The sequence below is a fragment of the Dama dama genome, chromosome 7 (genome assembly GCF_033118175.1).
Source record: "Dama dama isolate Ldn47 chromosome 7, ASM3311817v1, whole genome shotgun sequence".
Classification (NCBI taxonomy): domain Eukaryota; kingdom Metazoa; phylum Chordata; class Mammalia; order Artiodactyla; family Cervidae; genus Dama; species Dama dama.
In genome coordinates, this window is record NC_083687.1 from 3,794,097 (window position 1) to 3,815,448 (window position 21,352).

The 21,352-nt window shown below is 37.2% G+C and overlaps 1 protein-coding gene across 1 annotated transcript in view; it reads right to left on the reverse strand.

The window, feature by feature from the left end:
* KHDRBS2 (KH RNA binding domain containing, signal transduction associated 2) overlaps positions 1 to 21,352 on the reverse strand; it is a 640,575-nt gene that overhangs the window by 472,996 nt on the left and 146,227 nt on the right. The window contains exon 2 of the mRNA XM_061146045.1: positions 952 to 1,079. Coding sequence (XP_061002028.1) covers positions 952 to 1,079 — 128 coding nt within the window. The remainder of the gene's footprint in view (positions 1 to 951; positions 1,080 to 21,352) is intronic.

Sequence of the window (21,352 nt, forward strand, 5' to 3'; positions counted from 1 at the left end):
AATATTAAAAGTTTTCACAAGTGAAAAAAAAAAAAAATCCAAAAGCTTACATACTTGAAAACCTCACCTGAAAGTTAAAATAAATGGTTTGATGTGCTATTAACAGTTTATCCTATTTGAAATAATTATAAACACACCTTCTACTTAATTATATTTACCAAAATTTATTATATCAGATGCCATTTGGAAAAGTATAGCATTTATTTCTGTAATCTTTACTCTTAGGATAATTACATGGTCTTTGCTTCACACTCTTCAGAAAGTTAACTACCGGCTTAAATCTTTGAGTTTCCATTTTTCTGCTTAGGCAACTTACTTGGAAAAAAAAAAAAAGAAACTGCTTTCAACCATTGGAATTTCTGAACATAAATAATGAAAGCAAGTCATTGAATGCCATATTTTATAATCATGATTCTGGTGATAAAAACATTATGTGATGACAAAATATATAATGAAAAGCTATTTTCAAAAGAATAATATCATCATCATTATATAAATGGACCCTGAATATAGAAGACTAGAGGTTACAACTCAAGTGTCTAATAAAGATTATATTGCCTTCCTAGATATAAGGATTCTCAGCTATTTGCCTCATGCTTTATATTTTGCAGCATTAATTCTACACTCTTATAATAAAATGTGCATTTTAACATGAACTAAAACATTGTTGATTGAGCATATTTGGACAAATTGCTGAACTACATACATGTTAAATGATGAAAATATCTAGTTATGCTTCCTATATTCACGGAATAAAATGTTGCAGCCATCAGTAGAAAATTATTGTACTTTCAAAGAGTTTTCCTTCTTCTATGTCAGTATCATATATTTGTATATACCAATAAAATGAAGATTTGCACATCTATTTCATAAAAGCAATGGATAAAACATCATCTTATTTTCATTATATTTTTTTAAATTAATGAGGTTAAAAAGCATATATTGTAGTACCTTTGGATACTGTTTGACAGGAATCAATACCCTTTCCGAGAGCTTTATATTTTTGTTACTGATGACATCAAGATATTTCTCTTCTTCATCTTCATTCTTTCCATCAGAAGCTTGAAATTTTTCAATTTCTGAAAAAAAATTCACAAGAAAAACATTAAATGAAATGTGAAGTCATTATAAATATGCTGGTTGTTCTTATTATTCCTTTTATTAAATAAGATTCTGAAGAATCTTGATAAAGACTGAAACTGCACCATGCTGAAGCTACATCAATGCCACTAGGATCTGTACAATGATCTCTTGTCAACCAAAACTAAAAAGCAGTGATTGAATATATGACTGTCTAATGTGAAAAAGGATGCATTTAATTTAAGTTTAACATCTTCAAAGAAAATTTGAGAAAGAATATACCCTTGAAATATTTAAAAATATTTAAGCAAGCATAAATTCCCTAGGAGGATTGAAGAGAACAAGTATATTTTGAGGTTAAATGTTTCATTTTTATTCAAAATTGTTCCTAAGAAAACATAACTGAAAATAGAAATCATTCATTATCTATAATAGAGTAGTAGAGATGAATAGAGATAAGTAGTAGAGAAAAGGCAGAGGAAAAAGAGATCAAATTGCCAATATCAAATGGATCAGTTGGATCATTGAAAAACCAAGACAGTTCCAGAAAAACACCTACTTCAACTTTACTGATGATGCCAAAGCCTTTGACAGTGTATCACAACAAACTGTGGAAAATTCTTAAAGAGCTGGGAATACCAGACCACCTGACCTGTCTCTTGAGAAATCTGTACGCAGGTCAAGAAGTAAGAGTTAGAATTGGATATGGAACAACAGACTGGTTCCAACGGGAAAGGAGTACATCAAGACTGTATATCATCACCCTGCTTATTTAACTTATATGCAGAGTACATCATGAGACATGCTGGGCTGGATGAAGCACAAGCTGGAGTCAAGATTGCAGGGAGAAATATCAATAACCTCAGATATGGAGATGATACCACCCTCATGGCAGAAAGTGAAGAACTAAAGAGCCCCTTGGTGAAAGTGAAAGAGGAGAGTGAAAAAGTTGACTTAAAACTCAACATTCATAAAACAAAGATTATGGCATCCAGTCCCATCACTTCATGGCAAATAGATGGGGAAATAGTGGAAAGAGTGAGAGACTTTATTTCTTTGGGCTCCAAAATCACTGCAGATGGTGACTGCAGCCATGAAATTAAAAGATGCTTGCTCCTTGGAAGAAAAGTTATGACCAACCTAGGCAGCATATTAAAAAGCAGAGACATTACTTTGCCAACAAAGGTTCATCTAGTCAAAGCTTGGGTTTCTCCAGTAGTCATGTATGGATGTGAGAATTGGACTATAAAGAAAGCTGAGCGCCAAGAATTCATGCTTTTGAACTCTCGTATTGGAGGAGACATTTGAGAGTCCCTTGGACTGCAAGAGAGACCCAACCAGTCTCTCTTTGGACCCAACCTATCCAAATGGAAATAAGTTATGAATATTCATTGGAAGGACTGATGCTGAAGCTGAAACACCAATAGTTTGGCCTCCTGATGCCAAGAACTGACTCACTGGAAAAGACTCTGATGCAGGGAATGATTGAATGAGGGAGGAGAAGATGACAGAGGATGAGATGGTTGGATGGCAACACCGATTCAATGGACATGAGTTTGAGTAAACTCCAGGAGTTGGTGATGGACAGGGAGGCCTGGTGTCCTGCAGTCCATGGGGTCGCAATGAGTCAGACACAACGGAGTGACTCAACTGAACTGAACAGAATTGGGAGAAAAATAGTATGATACCATATACCATAAACAAACTTAAACGCAATTAAAAAGGAGATGTCATGAAATAGTCCTATAAAGAATTAAATCTGTAATTGATATCACTCATATTCATCAACATGAAATTACCTGCCTAGCGTTTTAAGAAGAACTGCTAATTTTCCCTCATAAGAATGCTCCCAGGAGAAGATGGCATGGAGTAGGCGGATGTGGAGTGCATCTCTCTCCACGGATACATCATGAATACACCTTCAGACACAGAAGTGCATGCAGAATACCAGCTGAGAGCGGGCAGGAGTGCCTGACCAGTGAAAAAGAATATATAGACCCACGCAAAACTTGGTAGGACAAAGGAACTAGGGGGAAAAACAGGAGTGTTTCTAGGACTGGACCTGCCCTTGGCAGGGAGGGAACTGAAGCAGGGGTCCGATCACCACAGTGGGGCAACTGTCTGAGTCAGAGGAGAAACATTTAAAGCTGAGAATGAAACAGTTGATCTGTGGCAGCCTAAATGGAATGAGAATCAGACAGCCCTTGCCACAGTCATTCATACATGGAGCAGGAAAACGCGTCTCCTGGAAGGGGCAGTGGCTGGGAACTGGAGTTCGGGGATTGTGGAGCAATCCCAGGGTGAAGGCTGCCACTGACTATGGAGAGACGGATCGAGGGGATGTGAGGGAGGAGACCGTGGTTGGAAATGCCTATGGAGGAAAGCCAGGCAGCCACGGAAGGCAATACAGCTGAGTCACGGGTAGTTGGGTGGAGCCACCACCATAGCCTCTCTGTCTCCACAGGAAAGTATCAGCAGCTGAACATTAGAGATGCTGGCCCATCAAACGCCTGGCGCACTGAACTACCGAGTAGGACCCCACCCACGGTGCTCCTTTCAGCGACCCCAGTCAGGGGGCCCCTCTCTGTGTCTAACACTCAGAGCGGCAGAGAAGGACCCCAGGCAAGGGAAATCTCCGAGTGCCTGAATGGGCGAAGCTATAGAGAAAGAATGGCCAAAGAGGTCTTCTGAGCCCCAGCTACAAGAGGCTCGAAAAAAGACTCTGATAGGGCAGTAACTCCTGCCACAGAGGCAATCTGTGTCCCTGCACACTTGGAGCCACCAGGGTCCCCAGAAGCCAAGCAGCAGCACTACCTTCATGCTCAGCTCTCAATGGGGAAGAGCTGTTACAGGCCAAAAAACAAAAGTCTTGTGTTTATGCATGCTGAGTCACTTCAGTCCTGTCTGGCTCTTTGCGACCTGTAGACTGTGGCTTGCCAGGCTTCTCTGTCAGAGAAGGGGTTCTCCAGGCCAAAATACTGGAGCACATTGGCCAATACTGGTTACCATATGCTTCTTAGAGCACTATATTTCCTGCTACCCTAACCACCAAACCCCCTGAGTACCTGGTGCTGCCAGAACCCCTGCGATCCAAGCAGCTACACTACCTCCACACGTAGCCCTCACAGGGGCAAACCTCCAGGGTAGCTTCAGGAGCTAATCCCCAGTGGACGACCCATATGCAGAAGTGGAAATAAAATCACAATTGAAACCCGGAAGCAGTTTGGCTAAGGAAGAGGATCCAAAATCTTCAGACCATCTGTACAAGCTGCAGATTAAATCCAGACAATCAACTAGGCAGATTGTGTCTATGGAATAGATAAAAGGACATTGAGAGCCCCCACAAAAGAAAATGCACTAGCTCTGATACCTGTGGACATTGGAGGCAAGAACACAGAGGAATAGGAACAGATGAGAAACTGAGCAGCCTCCACAAGAGGTCCAGAGACCAGCACAGTGTTGGAGGGCATTCTAGGGAAGTGAGGTGGACTGTGACTCCCAGCGCAGGAAGGGACTCGGAGAGCAGTAACTCAAGAAAATCATTTATTATTCTTATTTTTTTATTTGTTCTGTAGATTCTTTCAGTTTTTATTCCCCCCCGCCCCCCCCCCCCGCCCCCGCTCTGTTGTAGTTGTTGATTTTATTGAAAGAGATGGGAATACCAGACCACCTTACCTGCCTCTTGAGAAACCTGTATGCAGGTCAGGAAGCAACAGTTAGAACTGGACATGAAACAACAGACTGGTTCCAAATAGGAAAAGGAGTACGTCAAGGCTGTATATCGTCACCCTGCTTATTTAACTTATATGCAGAGTACATCATGAGAAACACAGGGCTGGAGGAAGCACAAGCTGGAATCAAGATTGCCGGGAGAAATATCAATAACCTCAGATATGCAGATGACACCACCCTTATGGCAGAAAGTGAAGAGGAACTAAAAATCCTCTTGATGAAAGTGAAAGAGGAGTGAAAAAGCTGGTTTAAAGATCAACATTCAGAAAACTAATATCATGGCATCCAGTCCCATCACTTCATGGCAAATAGATGGGGAAACAGTGGCTGACTTTATTTTTTGGGGATCCAAAAATCACTGCAGATGGTGATTGCAGCCATAAAGCTAAAAGACCCTTACTCCTTGGAAGGAAAGCTATGACCAACATAGACAACATATTAAAAAGCAGAGACATTACTTTGTCAATAAAGGTCTGTCTAGTCAAGGCTATAGTTCTTCCAGTGATCATGTATGGATATGAGAGTTGGACTATAAAGAAAGCGGAGTGCCAAAAAATTGATGCTTTTGAACTGTGGTGTTTAAGAAGACTCTTGAGAGTCCCCTGGACTGCAAGGAGATCCAAGCAGTCCATCCTAAAGGAGATCAGTCCTGGGTGTTCATTGGAAGGACTGATGCTAAAGCTGAAACTCCAATACTTTGGCCACCTCATGCGAAGAGCTGACTAATTGGAAAAGACCCTGATGCTGGGAAAGATTGAGGGCAGGTGGATAAGGGGACGACAGAGGATGAGATGGTTGGATGGTATCACCGACTCAATGGTTATGAGTTTGGGTGAACTCCGAGAGGTTGTGATAGACAGGGAGGCCTGGTGTGCTGTGGTTCATGGGGTCGAAAGAAGAGTGGACACAACTGAGCTACTGAACTGAACTGAAAAAATCCAATTAAACTTTTGAGCTTTTTTTTTTTTTTTCCTCAGTCACATTTTTTTTATTGTTGCCATAAACCTCTGCCTCTATGTTGGACTTTTGCAGTTCTGTGGAGTTTTCCTCTTTTTTTTTTTTTTTCTCTTTTTATTTTTTAATCGAATTGATATTTCTTTCTAATTTATTCCTTTGTTTGCTTTTCCTGCTCTTCTCTTCCCCTTGCAGTTATCCTTTAATATATATAAATCTTTATCTACCTCTTTTTAACTTTGCATATCTATTCTTTCTTTCTTTTCTTTCTCTCCTTTCCTCTCAACATATTTATTAATTTTCATTGCCTTATTCCCCAGTTGGCACCTTGTTTTAGTTTTGTTTTCCAGTTTTTGCTTTAATTAGTTTTGTTGTGGTAGATAAAATTTTTGGTATCCTTTGTTCACTAGGTCAATCTATTATACTTAATGTTTGTTGGACTATTTTGATTTTCTTATGGATGTATATGTGTATATTCATTCATACTTTGCATTATTGCCTAAATCTCTGCCTCTGCACTGGATTTTTGGAGTTCTGTGTAGTTTTCCCTTTATCCCCCTTTCTTCTTTCTTCTTCTGTTTTTTATTCTTTTTCTCCTTTTTATGATTTTTATTTTTAATTTGTTAAACCTATTACATTTTTTCTAAATTTATTCCTTCATTACCTTTCCTATTACTCTTATCTCCTTGCAATTAATCTTTAATGTATATACATCTTCATCTACCTTTATTTAACTTTACATATCGATTACTTCTTTCTTTCCTCTCAAAATATGTTAGTTTTGTTCTCATTGCTTTATTCACCACTTGCCACCTTGCTTTAGTTTTGTTTTCCAGTTTCTGTTTAAGTTAATTTTGTTCTTAACTGGTAAATATAATTTTTTATTTTCTTTGTTCACTGGATCAATCTACTGTACTTTATTTTTGCTGGACTGTTTTCACTTTGCACATGGGTGTATATGTATATGTGTATATTCCCTTATTTTAATTATTATTTGCCTGGTTTTATAACAGCCATTGGTCTGGGGTTCATCTTTGGTTTCTTGTTTTTGGATATTTGTTTTACTCTCCCTTAATTCCATAACAAACCACTTGTGGAATATTTGTTCCTGACCATAGCTCAAACTGTGAGCCTTTGGAGTGGGAGCACTGATTCCTTGACCTTAGAATACCAGAGAACTAACCCTAGGGAGTATCAAATAGTGAGAACTCACACAAAGGAAACCACTTGAATACAAAACCCAGCATCACTCAACCAATAGTAACAGCCCGTGTATCAAAACAACAAACAAAACAAAAATACAAACCCAATCATCTTCAGACAGGAGTACCATCTAATTTAGCTTTGCCCATCAGAGGAAAAAGAAACAAATAAACAAAAACTCAGCACAAATTTCACACTATATGAAGCTCACACAATTTTGAGCATTACATTACTAGCATGTGAGATGAGTGCAATTGTGGGGTAGTTTGAACGTCCTTTGGGATTGCCTTTCTTAGGGACTGGAAACCCCATGAGCCCCATGAACAATATGAAAAGGCAAAATGACAGCATACTGAACTCCTCAGGTCGGTAGGTGCCCATTATGCTACTGGAGATCAGTGGAGAAATAACTCCAGAAAGAATGAAGAGACAGTCAAAGCAAAAACAATACCCAGTTGTGGATGTGACTGGTGATAGAAGCAAGGTCCGATGCTGTAAAGAGCAATATTGCATAGGAACCTGGATGGGAGGTCCAAGAATCAAGGCAAATTGGAAGTGGTCAAACAGGAGATGGCAAAAGTGAATGTTGACATTCCTGGAATCAGCAAACTAAAATGGACTGCAATGGATAAATTTAACTCAGATGACCATTATATCTACTACTGTGGGCAAGAATCCCTTAGAAGAAATGGAGTAGCCATCATGGTCAACAAAAGAGTCCAAAATGAAGTACTTGGATGCAATCTCAAAAACATCCGAATGATCTCTGTTCATTTCCAAAGCAAACCATTCAATATCACGGTAATCCAAGCCTATGCCCCAACCAGTAATGCTGAAGAAGCTGAAGTTGAACGGTTCTATGAAGACATAACAAGACCTTTTAGAACTAACACTCAAAAAAGATGACATTTTAATATACGGGACTGGAATGCAAATGTAGTAAGTCAAGAAACACATGGAGTAAAAGGCAAATTTGGTCTTAGAGTACAGAATGAAGTAGGGCAAAGTCTAATAGAGTTTTGCCAAGAGAACACACTGGTCATAGCAAACACCCGCTTCCAACAACACAAGAAAAGACTTTACACATGGTCATCACCAGATGGTCAACACCAAAATCAGATTGATTATATTCTTTGCAGCCAAAGATGGAGAGCCTCTATACAGTCAGCAAAGGCAAGACCGGGAGCTGACCGTGGCTCAGATCATGAACACCTTTTTGCAAAATTCAGACTTAAATTAAGAAAGTAAGGAAACCACTAGACCATTCAGGTATGACCTAAATCAAATCCGTTATGACTATACAGTGGAAGTGAGAAATAGATTTAAGGGACTAGATCTGATAGAGAGAGTGCCTGATGAACTATGGAAAGAGGTTTGTGACATTGTACAGGAGACAGGGATCAAGACCATCCCCATGGAAAAGAAATGCAAAAGGGCAAAATGCTTGTCTGAGGAGGCCTTACAAATAGCTGTGAAAAGAAGAGAAGCAAAAAGCAAAGGAGAAAAGGAAAGATATTCCCATTTGAATGCAGAGTTCCAAAGAATAGCCAGGAAAGATAAGAAAGCCTTCCTCAGCGATCAATGCAAAGAAATAAAGGAAAACAACAGAATGGGAAAGACTAGAGATATCTTCAAGAAAATTAGAGATATCAAGGGAACAGTTCATACAAAGGTTCGATAAAGGACAGAAATGGTACGTACCTAACCGAAGCAGAAGATATTAAGAAGAGGTGGCAAGAATACACGAAGAACTGTACAAAAAAGGTCTTCATGACCCAGGTAATCACAATGGTGTGATCACTCACCTAGAGCCAGACATCCTGGAATGTGAAGTCAAGTGGGCCTTAGAAAGCACCACTATGGACAAAGCTAGTGGAGGTGATGGAATTCCAGTTGAGCTATTTCAAATCCTGAAAGATCATGCTGTGAAAGTGCTACACTCAATATGCCAGCAAATATGGAAACCTCAGCAGTGGCCACACGACTGGTAAAGGTCAGTTTTCATTCCAATCCCAAAGAATGGCAACCCCCAAAAATGCTCAGAAACCACCATATGTCCCAGCAATTCCACTCTTAGGCATATACCCTGAGGAAACCAGAATTGAAAAAGACACATGTATCCCATTGTTCATTGCAGCATTATTTACAATGGCTAGAACATGGAAGCAATCTACATGTCTATCGACAGATGAATGGATAAAGAAGTTTTGGTATATGTACACAATGTAATATTACTCAGCTATTAAAAGGAATACATTTGAGTCAGTTCTAATGAGGTGGATGAACCTAGAACCTATTATACAGAGTGAAGTGAGTCAGAAAGAGAAAGATAAATATCGTATTCTAACACATATATATGGAATCTAGAGAAATGGTACTGAAAAATTTATTTACCAGACAACAGTGAAGAAACAGACATAGAGAAGAGAGTTATGGACATGGGGAGAGGGGAGGAGAGGGTGAGATGTATGTAATGTAACATGGAAACTTACATTACCATATGTAATATAGATAGCCAACAAGAATTTGCTGTATGGCTCAGGAAACTCAAAATTCAGGGGCTCTGTATCAACCTAGAGGGGTGGGATGGGCAGGGAGATAGGAGGGAGTTTCAAAACGGAGGGGATATATGTATACCTATGGCTGATTCATGTTGGGGTTTGGCAGGAAACAGCAAAATTCTGTAAAGCAATTATCCTTCAATAAAAATAAATTTAAAAGAAAAAGAAAAACATGCTCCCAAAACAAATATTTTTAAGCAAATATACATTACTTATCCCTTTTTTCTTTTTTTAAAATCAACTTATCCCCCAAAGAAATACAAAGGATCATAAGGACGGCCTGGAAGAAACGGAAAATCTCTTCAAAGACTACAATCTACCAAGACTGAACTAGGAATAGAAAAATCAACAGAACAATCACAAGTACTGAAATTGAAATTGTGATTTAAAAATTCCCAACAAGCAGAAGTCCAGGACCAAATGGCTTCATAGACAAATTCTATCAAATATTTCAAGAAAAGTTAGCACCTTTTCTTCTGAAAATATTCCAAGAAGTTGCACAGGAAGGAAAACTCCCAAGCTCATCCTATGAAGCCACCATCATGCTGATATGAAAATCATATAGAGATAATACAAAAAAAGGAAAATTGCAGGCCAGTATCACTGATGAACATGGTCACTAAAAACCTCAACAAAATACCAGTAATCTGAATCCATCAATATATTAAAGGACAATACACCAGGAGCAAGTGAGACTTATCCCAGACATGCAACTATTTTTTCAATACCACAAATCAGTCAGTGTGATACATCACAAAAGCAAATTGAAAAATAAAAACCATATGATAATCTCAACAGGTGCAGAAAAAGCTTGTGACAAAGTTCTACATCTAAATATGATAAAAACCCTCCAGAAAGTGGGCATAGAGGGAATATCCCTCCACATAATAAAGGCCATACATGACAAATGTACAGCTAACATCATAATCAATGGTGAAAAGCAGAAAGCATTTCTTCTAAGATCAGTAACAAGACAGGCATGTCTTCTCTTGCCAGTTTAATTCAACAAAGTTTTGGAGGAAGAATCAGAGAAGAAAAACAAGTAAAAGAAATCCAAACTAGAAAAGAATAAAAAAAAGAGAGAGAGAGAGTGATAGAAAAAAAGCAGAATTGTCATTGCTTGCAGAAGATATGACTTTATACATAGGAAATCTGACAGATGCCACTAGAAAACTACTATATCTCATCAATGAATTAGGTAAAATTGCAGGTTACAAAATTAACATGCAGAAGTCTTTTTCATTTCTACACAATAACCAGGAAAACCCAGAAAGGAAAATTAAAGAAACAATCCCCTTTACTATTGCATCAAAATGAATAAAATATACAGGAATAAACCAAGGAATAAAATATCAAGGAGACAAAAAACCTCTACTCAGAAAAGTATAAGATGCTGATGAAAGAAATCAAAGATGACACAAACAAATGGAGAGATGTACCATTCTTGAATTCAAAGAATCAATATTATCAAAATGACTCTACTACCTAAGGCGTTCTACAGATTCAATACAATCCATATGAAATTGCCAATGGTAATTTTCACAGAACTGGAACAACAACAACGAAAAATTCTTAAAACTTTTATAGAGACATAAAAGACCCTGAATAATCAAAACAAACTTGAGAAGCAAAATGAAGCTGGAGGAATCAGTCTCTGTGACTTCAGACTATACTACAAAGCAACAGTAATTAAAACAGTATGGTCCTGGCACAAAAACAGAAATATAGATCAATGGAACAGAATAGGAAGGCTAGAAATAAACCCATATATCTATGGCAAATTAATCTATGACAAAGGAGGCAAGATTATAAAATGGAGAAAAGACAAGCCTCTTCAATAAATGGTGCTCAGAAAACTGGACAGTTACATGTAAAAGAATGAAACCAGAACATGAACACCACAGACAAAAATAAACTCCAAGTAGATTAAAGACCTAAATGTAATACCAAACACTATAGAAATCTTAGAGGAAAATACAGGCAGAACACACTTTGACATAAGATGCAGTGATATCTTTTTCAATCCATGTCCCAGAGTAATGGAAAAAATAAAAAACAAACAAATGGGACCTAGTTAAAGTCAAAATTTTTTGCACAGCAACCTGTTTTCTTCTACAAAGGAAACCATAAACAAAACAAAAAGATAACCCTCAGAATGGGAGAAAATATTTGCAAATGATATGACTGAAAAGATTAGTCTCCAAAATTTACAAACAGCTATTGTGGCTCAATACCATCCCCCCCAAAAAGGAAAACAACAACAACAATAAAAAATTAGGCAAACCTAAATAGACATTTCTTCAAAGAATACATACAGATGGCCAAGAGGTACATGAAAAATGCTCAACATTGCTAATTATTAGAGAAATGCAAATCAAAACTATAGGGAGGTATCACCTTAATCCAGTCAGAATGACCTTCATCAAAAAATCTTCAAACAATAAATGCTGAAGAGGGTATGGAGAAAAAGTCACCCTACTATATTGTTGGTGGGAATATGATTTGGTAAGCCACTATCGAGAACAGAATAGAGGCTTCTTAAAAAACAAAAAGAGAACTACCATATGACCTAACAATCCCACTCCTGGGTATATAATTAGAAAAAAACATGATACAAGTGGATAGATGCACCCCCAAGGTTTATTGCAGCACTGTTTACAACAGTAAGGCTATGGAAACAAGCTAAATGTTCTTTGACATATGAAAGGATACATAAGATTTTGTACCTGTCCACAATGGAATACTAGTCAGCCATAAAAAGGAGTGAAATAATGCTATTTGCAGCAACATGGGTGGACTTGAAGATCACAATACTAAGTGAAGCAAGTCAGACAGAGAAAAACAAATACCATATGATATCACTTATATGCAGAATCTTCAAAAATTATTCAAGTTAAATTATTTCTGAAACCAAAATAGACTCACACATTTAAAGAATGAACTTAATGGTTTACAAAGGGGGAAGTGTGTGTGGTGGGGGGGATGGATTGGGAGTTTAGGATTGACAAATATGCACTGCTATATTTAAAATTTAAAGCAGATAACCAACAAGGACCTACTGTATAGTACACAGAACTCTGCTCAATACTTTGTAATAAACTAAACTTGGGAAAAGAATTTGAAACAAGTGGATATATATATGTATAACTAAATCACTTTCCTGTACACCAGAAACTAACACAACACTGTTAAATCAACTATACACCAATACTAAATAAAAATTTTAAAAAATTAAAATAAAAAAACAATATTTAAAAAAATTTAACATATAACTTTTTAATTTATCCCACAAAGATTTTTGAGTATTTACTGTGAGGACCACTAATAGAACAGAACATGAGAAAGCATCTCTGCCTTGATATGATCTGTGTTATGGAAGGGAAAATGAACAATTGTAAAATAAACATATGTTCAGATGACATAAATATAAAGGACAGCAGAGTCAAAGGGCATGATTACTACTTTAGATTTTTAAGGTAATATTGAGCAGAATCAAGAACCATGAGAAAGGCTAAGCCAGAAGAAGATGAAGAAGCAAATTTATAGTATGATGGAGAAGAGCTTGACTTAATCTGGAATAGCAGGAAGCAAGATGGCCTGTGTGTTTGAAGAATGGTGTATGTAGAGAAGAACCTTCACAGGCAGTTAAAGGACAGATTATGAAAGAGCAGTTAGGAGAGGTGACATTTTCTGCTTTCTAGCGTGAATATACTGAGAAGCCCCTGTGTGGCTTTGATCGACAGGCAGCCAAACTTGCTTTTCATTCATAAAGTCCAGATGTAACATGCAAACCAATAACAATGGAGCAAGCACACAAGGGGACCAGCTTGGGTTTGTCTGGCTGAGAGATGATGCTGATTTCGTCTAAAAGGTAGGAATGAAATGGTGAGGAAAATGCCTTAATAAGAGCCACATCATGGATTTCACTGTGTAGAATATATGTTTTCAAGAAGTCATAAGAAATTAATTTCCCTTATTTCTTTTATGTATCAGTTCAGTTCAGTCATTCAGTCGTGTCCAACTCTTTGTGACCCCATGAACCGCAGCACGCCAGGCCTCCCTGTCCATCACCAATTCCCAGGGTCCACCCAAACCCATGTCCATTGTGTCAGTGATGCCATTCAACCATCTCATCCTCCATCTTCCCTTCTCCTCCTGCCCTCAATCCCGCCCAGCATCAGCGTCTTTTCAAATGAATCAACTCTTCACATCAGGTGGCCAAAGTATTGGAGTTTCGGCTTCAGCATCAGTCCTTCCAATGAACACCCAGGACTGAGCTTCAGGATGGACTGGTTGGATCTCCTTGCAGTCCAAGGGACTCTCAAGAGTCTTCTCCAACACCAAAGTTCAAAAGCATCAATTTTTCAGCATTCAGCTTTCTTTATAGTCCAACTTTCACATCCATACATGACTACTGGAAAAACCATAGCCTTGACCAAGTAGACCTTTGTTGGCAAAGTAATGTCTCTGCTTTTTAATATGCTGTCTAGGTTGGTCATAACTTTCCTTCGAAGGAGTAAGCATCTTTAAACTTCACAGCTGCAATCACCATCTGTAGTGATTTTGGAACCCAGAAAAATAAAGTCAGACACTGTTTCCCCATCTATTTCCCATGAAGTGATGGGACCAGATGCCATGATCTTAGTTTTCTGAATATTGAGCTTTAAGTCAGCTTTTTGACTCTCCTCTTTAACTTTCATCAGGAGGCTCTTTAGTTCTTCTTCACTTTCTGCCATAAGGGTGATGTCATCTTTTATGTATATTGAACAATTATTACCATGAAATCACCTGTAAATAGGTCTTTCCACTTTGCTCTTGGCCACATGTACTATTTCAAAGCACTACTTAAATTAAGACAAATGTTACAGTTTTCCTAGTTCTGTTAGAGATGGAACAAGGACATTTTGTTTCTGTTATCATGGAGTAAAGAAAAGATGATAATAGTTATTGTTTTCTCTTTCTCCAAAGTTACTTATGTATTTGTAGCTCTTTTAAAAAATTAATTGACTTAAATATTATATCACTATGAGGTATACAACATAGAGTTTTGATATTTTTATATATTTCAAAACCATCACCACTATTTATGTCGGCATACAAAGATACTACAGTATCACTGACTACTTCCCTATGCTGCAACATGACATCTCCATGACTTGCTTCATAAGTGGCTGCTTGCACCTCTCGAGCTCCCCTGATGGCTCAATGGTAAACAGTCCACCTGCAGTGCAGGAGACGGAGACATGGGTTTTATTCCTGTAGCGGGAAGATTCCCCTGGAGGAGGAAACGGCAACTCACTCCAATGTTCTAGCTAGGAAAATGTCATCGACAGAGCAGCTTGGCAGGCTAGAGTCCACAGGGTCACAAAAAATCGGACACAACTGAGCAACTGAAGGTACACATTGCACCACTTAATCCCTTCCATGTTTAACCCCTTACACCATCACCCGCCCCTCGGGCAACCCCAGATTTTTCTCTGTTTCAGTAAGTCTGTTTCTGTCCTGTTATGTTTGTTCATTTGTTTTGCTTTCTAATTCCCACATATAAGTGAAATCATAACAGTATTTGTCTTTGTCTGTTTTATTTCACTTAGCATAATGCCCTCTAGGATCATATATGTTATTAAGTATCGAAATTTTAATTCATATTAATTTATATTGCATTTTGAGAAAAATATTTTTCAAAGGTCTGACTACTTCTAGAGGTAGGAGGAATACCATATTGCATTTAACAGCTTTGTTTTTGTTATTTTATTTTTAATTAGCATCTTTTTGAAAATGGTTTCACATAGCTTATATAAAAATCCCTTTAAAATTCCAGGTTGTAACCTTTTAATACATTATTAATTTGATCCCTGTGGGAGTTTAAAAAAAAGTCTTTCTGAAGTAAGATTACATTGCCCACTGAGGTGATACCTGAATGAATGCTACCCTGCATGGTTTTTTCTAAGGCATTTGTAATCACTTTTTAAGTTATATGCTATAAATTCCATAAAGACAATTATCTTAAACTGAACTGTTTGAAAACAAATTATATGTAATATAGCTAATCTCTATGATGCATCAGATTCCTAGTTTTCTACTACAGAGTATTAACAGGTCACTTCGTCTTTATAAGCCAAGAAGCATTCTCTATTCATTTCTTTTAATCCCTGATGTAAGTATTACATACAGAACCCTGACAACTGAAACGTAAAGAATATGCATTATAGTACTGAATACTGACCACTGCCCTGTGGATACATGGATCTACTCACTGCCTCCTTCCTGGCTCCGTGAGGCAACTCTAACGGGGACACACTGAAGACACCGTTTAACTTCTACTAAATGAAGGTTTCTCCTTGTCATAGAAATAAATGACATTTGTCTGACATTACTTACTCTCTATAAAACTACAACTTAGGCAATTTTAAATATTTGCAATTTAATCAACTGATGATTAACTCCAACAATTCCCAATCTAGAATGGAGCTGAATGAAACACTATTTCCAAAGCTTTTTTCTGTTCATCTCTATACTTTTCTTTACTTCTTTTTATATTTATTTTACCCTTCTGATAATTTCAGGGAATTATCTTGTCTTCCATGACACATCTCTATGGCTAACAGCTCAGTCATTGCACTTTTCAATTGTATAGTCATAGAGTGTGTATGTTGAGTCACTCAGTCGTGTCTGACTCTCTGTGGCCCCCTGGACTGTAGCCTGTCCATGGGATTTTTCAGGCAAGAATACCGGAGTGGGCTGCCATTTCCTCCTCCAGAGGTCCCTGCCAATCCAGGGATCAGGCCTGCATCTCCTGCACTGGCAGGCAGATTCTCTACCACCGAGCTACCTGAGAAGCCCACAGTCATGGAGTGGTCTACACAAACTTGCCTGGTTTTAAAATCATGGAAAACAATGCATATGTATCTTTCCATTAAAAACAAAATTCATTTAAAGTTTTTTTTTTTTTTTTTAATTCACGTACACCTTGGACTGTTCAGACAATATTGATATCCATAAAAATGGAAAGGCACTCATTATCATTCAGCAATAATGGAAGGGTTCTGCAGAGAGGTATTAAGTCCTTTTATATAGTTGCTTATTTACAAAGTCTCTATTTAAATTTGGCTGCCACATTATTGGGGAAAATATGTTCAGCATGTTAAGAAAAGTTTACTTTTTGTTAAAAAATGTTAAACTACAATATTTTAATGTTTTTGTTTTTCTTTCATCATTTGTATGTCTGTATATACACTCAAAAATTTAGCTTAGCATTCATTAACTTATTTGTAGGGGTTATCACCCAGTATACTGGTGGAGGTTACAACAGAGTTAGATATTTGTCATACCTGTATTCAGTTTGCACAACTTTACCTACTGGTTTAAGTCAGATGCAAGCTATATTAAGCAGGTATTCTGTTTATTACGGTAAAAAACCACACACCATTATTTGTCATTTTAATCCTTTTAAGTGTATAGTGATACATACATTTAAGTGTACATTTAAGTGAATAGTGATATATACATTCACATAACTGTGCAATGGACTGCCAGAACTTTTTTATCTTACAAAAGTAAAACTCTAGACCATTAATCAAGAACACACAATAGTGATATATATATATATCATAAAGGAACATGAAAATTATGGACAATCATTAACATATTTAAAGGAAGAAATTGATGGAAACACAATAATCATAAATACATTTAACACCCCACTTATATTAATGGATAGATCATTCAGACAGAAGGTCAACAAGGAAAAGTGACCTTAAATAGACCATCAGACCACGTGGATTTGACAGATTTTTATAGAGCATTCCATCCAAATGTAGCAGAATACACACTTCTCAAGTGCACATGGAACTTTCTCAAGGACAGACCAGATGTTGAGAGTCAAAACAAGTCTTGGTAAATTTAAGAGGGCTAAAATCATATCAAACTTATTTTCCAATAACAACGCTATGACAGTAAAAATCAACTACAAGAGTAAAATTGGAAAAATTACAACTATGTGGAGACTGAACTACATGTTACTGGATCAATGAAGAAATCAAAGGGGAGAATAAAAAGTACCTGGAGACCAATGAAAATGAAAAGTTGACATACCAAAGTCTATGAAATATAGCAAAGTAGTACTAAAGGGAAGTTCACAGCAATACAGACCAACCTCAAAAAACAGGGAAAATCTCAAATAAACAATTTACTTTACAACTAAAGGAAGTACCAAAGGAAAAACAAAGTCCAAGGTTAGTAAATGGAAGGATATAATAAAAATCAGAGAAGAAATAAATGAAATAGGGACTCAAAGATAAAAGATAAGCAAAACTGAGAGCTTGTTCTTTGAAAAGATAAGACTGACAAACTGTTAGCTAGACTCACTAAGAAAGTGAAAACAAAGATCTTGATAAGTAAAATCAGAAATGACCACAACAGAAATACGAAGGTTTATATACCTAGAAGAAATGGACAAATTCTTAGAATCACATTATCTTCAAAAACTGAATCATGGAAAAATAGAAAATCCAAATAGATTAATTAACATGTAGAGATTAGAAAGAGTAATCAAAAAGCATCCCCATCCAAAAAAAAAAAAGTTCAGGAAAAGTCAGCCACACAGGTGAATTAGAAGATTTAAAGCAAGTCCTCAAACTCTTCCAAAAAACTGAAGAGAAGAGAATGCTTCCTAAATCATTTTATAAGCACACATCACCCTGACACCAAAACCAGACAAAGACAGTAGATAAAAAGAAAATTACAGACCAATATCTCCAATGAACATATATGCAAAAGTCCTCAACAAAATATTAGCAACTTGAATTCAACAATATATCAAAAGGATCATACAGCATGATCAAGCAGGATGTATTCCAGGGATACAAGGATGTTGTTGAACAGACTGCACTCCTTTCCCTAGGAACACGTGTTCCATGCACCTCTGTAAACATCAATCAATCATGCACACAAGGATTCATTTCTGGGCTATATATTCTGTTCCACTGGTCTATATTTCTACCTCAGTATCACACTGTCTTAATTACTGTTGATTTTTATTACATTTTGAGATTGGAAGGTGTGAATAAAACTTTGCTCTTCTGAGATTGTACTCGTTATTCAGAATAGGATCCCATGAGATTCCACATAAATTTCAGGATTTTTTTTTTTTTTATGTTTCTGCAAAAAATAAAAAATTCTTTTGGAATATTTATAGGGATATTTATAGGAATATTTACTGCATCTGTAAATCATTTAGGTTATTATGGACACTGTAACAATATTAAGCCTTTCAATTCACAAACATGGAATTCCTTTCCATTTATTTTCATCTTCTTTGATATCTTTAAGCAATATTTTGTGGTCTTCAGGTAAAAATGTATTTTAAAGAAAATTTTTAGAAAATTTTTAATGAAACTGGAGCCCATTATACAGAGTGAAGTAAGCCAGAAAGATAAAGATCATTACAGCATACTAACACATATATATTGAATTTAGAAAAATGGTAATGATAACCCTATATGCAAAACAGAAAAAGAGACACAGATGTACAGAACAGACTTTTGGACTCTGTGGGAGAAGGCGAGGGTGGGATGTTTTGAGAGAACAGCATGTATATTATCTATAGGGAAACAGATCACCAGCCCAGGTGGGATGCATGAGACAAGTGCTCGGGCCTGGTGCACTGGGAAGACCCAGAGGAATCGGATGGAGAGGGAGGTGGGAGGGGGGATTGGGATGGGGAACACATGTAACTCCATGGCTGATTCATGTCAATGTATGACAAAACCCACTGCAATCTTGTGAAGTAATTAGCCTCCAACTAATAAAAATAAATGAAAAAAAAAAAAGAAAATTTTTAGTCCTGCTCTTGCCTTACCTCTTCTTCATTTTCTTTAGCATATAGTTTACTTAATTCTGCTTTCTGTGGTCTTATTGTTGAAGCTTTTCATTTGCATAATTAATTCATTTTCCTTTTATGTTTTTGTTGATAAAAGTATTTAATACTACAAAATTTCCTTGGAAAATTTCTTTAGCTGAAGTTAATGTCTATAGGTCCTGATTAATTGTGTCTTAATCATAATTTCTTTGCAGAATTGCTACAATTTCATTTTTTTTTCCATTTATTTTTATTAGTTGGAGGCTAATTACTTTACAATATTGTAGTGGTTTTTGTCATACATTGACATGAATCAGCCATGGATTTACATGTATTCCCCATCCCGATCCCCCCTCCCACCTACCGCTCCACCCCATCCCTCTGGGTTTTCCCAGTGCACCAGGCCCAAGCACTTGTCTCATGCATCCAACCTGGGCTGGTGATCTGTTTCACCCTTAATAATATACATGTTTCGATGCTGTTCTCTCAAAACATCCCACCCTCGCCTTCTCCCACAGAGTTCAAAATTCTGTTCTGTACATCTGTGTCTCTTTCTCTGTTTTGCATATAGGGTTATTGTTACCATCTTTCTAAATTCCACATATATGTGTTAGTATACTGTATTGGTCTTTATCTTTCTGGCTTACTTCACTCTGTATAATGGGCTCCAGTTTCATCCATCTCATTAGGACTGATTCAAATGAATTCTTTTTAATGGCTGAGTAATATTCCATGGTGTATATGTACCACAGCTTCCTTATCCATTCATCTGCTGATGGGCATCTAGGTTGCTTCCATGTCCTGGCTATTATAAACAGTGCTGCGATGGACATTGGGGTGCATGTGTCTCTTTCAGATCTGGTTTCCTCTGTGTGTATGCCCAGAAGTGGGATTGCTGGGTCATATGGCAGTTCTATTTCTAGTTTTTTAAGAAATCTCCACACTGTTCTCCAAAGCGGCTATACTAGTTTGCATTCCCACCAACAGTATAAGAGGGTTCCCTTTTCTCCACACCCTCTCCAGCCTTTATTGCTTGTAGACTTTTGGATAGCAGCCATTCTGACTGGCATGTAATGGTTTGCAATTTCATTTTTATTCCCCAAATGTTGTTTAATATCTTTTTTAAATGTACAGATGGCAGAACTCCTAGTTTTGCTTTTGTATTAATTTCTTTTTAAAAATCACAATGCTTGTATCATTTCTATATTTTCTAAATCAATGAAAGATTTCTTAGTGAGTACATTTTTGTTTAGGATTCATAAGAATTACATGATAAAGACATATATTTTCTGTTGTTAAAAGTTAGATATAAATCAATGAGATCTTTTAAATTCATACTGAGTTCATCTTAGAATTAAAGAAGTGCATGACAATTTCTTTGTAATATGTACACAAGAATGGAATTTTGGTTCATAAATTGTGCACATACTTAATATGACTAAACTTGGTCATTTTTCTTCACAAAATATACAAGGTACAGAAGCAGAAGTGCTTCTATGACTTTCATTTCTCCCCAGTGACTGAGCTTTTGGACTTCATGTACCTCTCTTACTGCTTTCAACTGTGGTGTTGGTGAAGACTCCTGGGAGTCCCTAGGACTGCAAGGTGATCCAACCCGTCCATCCTAAAGGAGCTCAGTCCTGGGTGTTCATTGGAGGGACTGATGTTGGAGCTGAAACTCCAATACTTTGGCCACCTCATGCGAAGAGCTGACTCGTTTGTAAAGGCCCTGATGCTGGGAAAGATTGAGGGCAGGAGGAGAAGGGGATGACAGAGGATAAGATGGTTGGATGGCATCACTGACACAATGGACTTGGGTTTGGGTGGATTCTGGGAGTTGGTGATGGACAGGGAGGCCTGGTGTGCTGCAGTTCATGGGGTAGGAAAGAGTCGGACACAACTGAGTGACTGAACTGAACTACCTCTCTTATAGAAATAAGAGTGCCTAGAATAATAAAAGAAA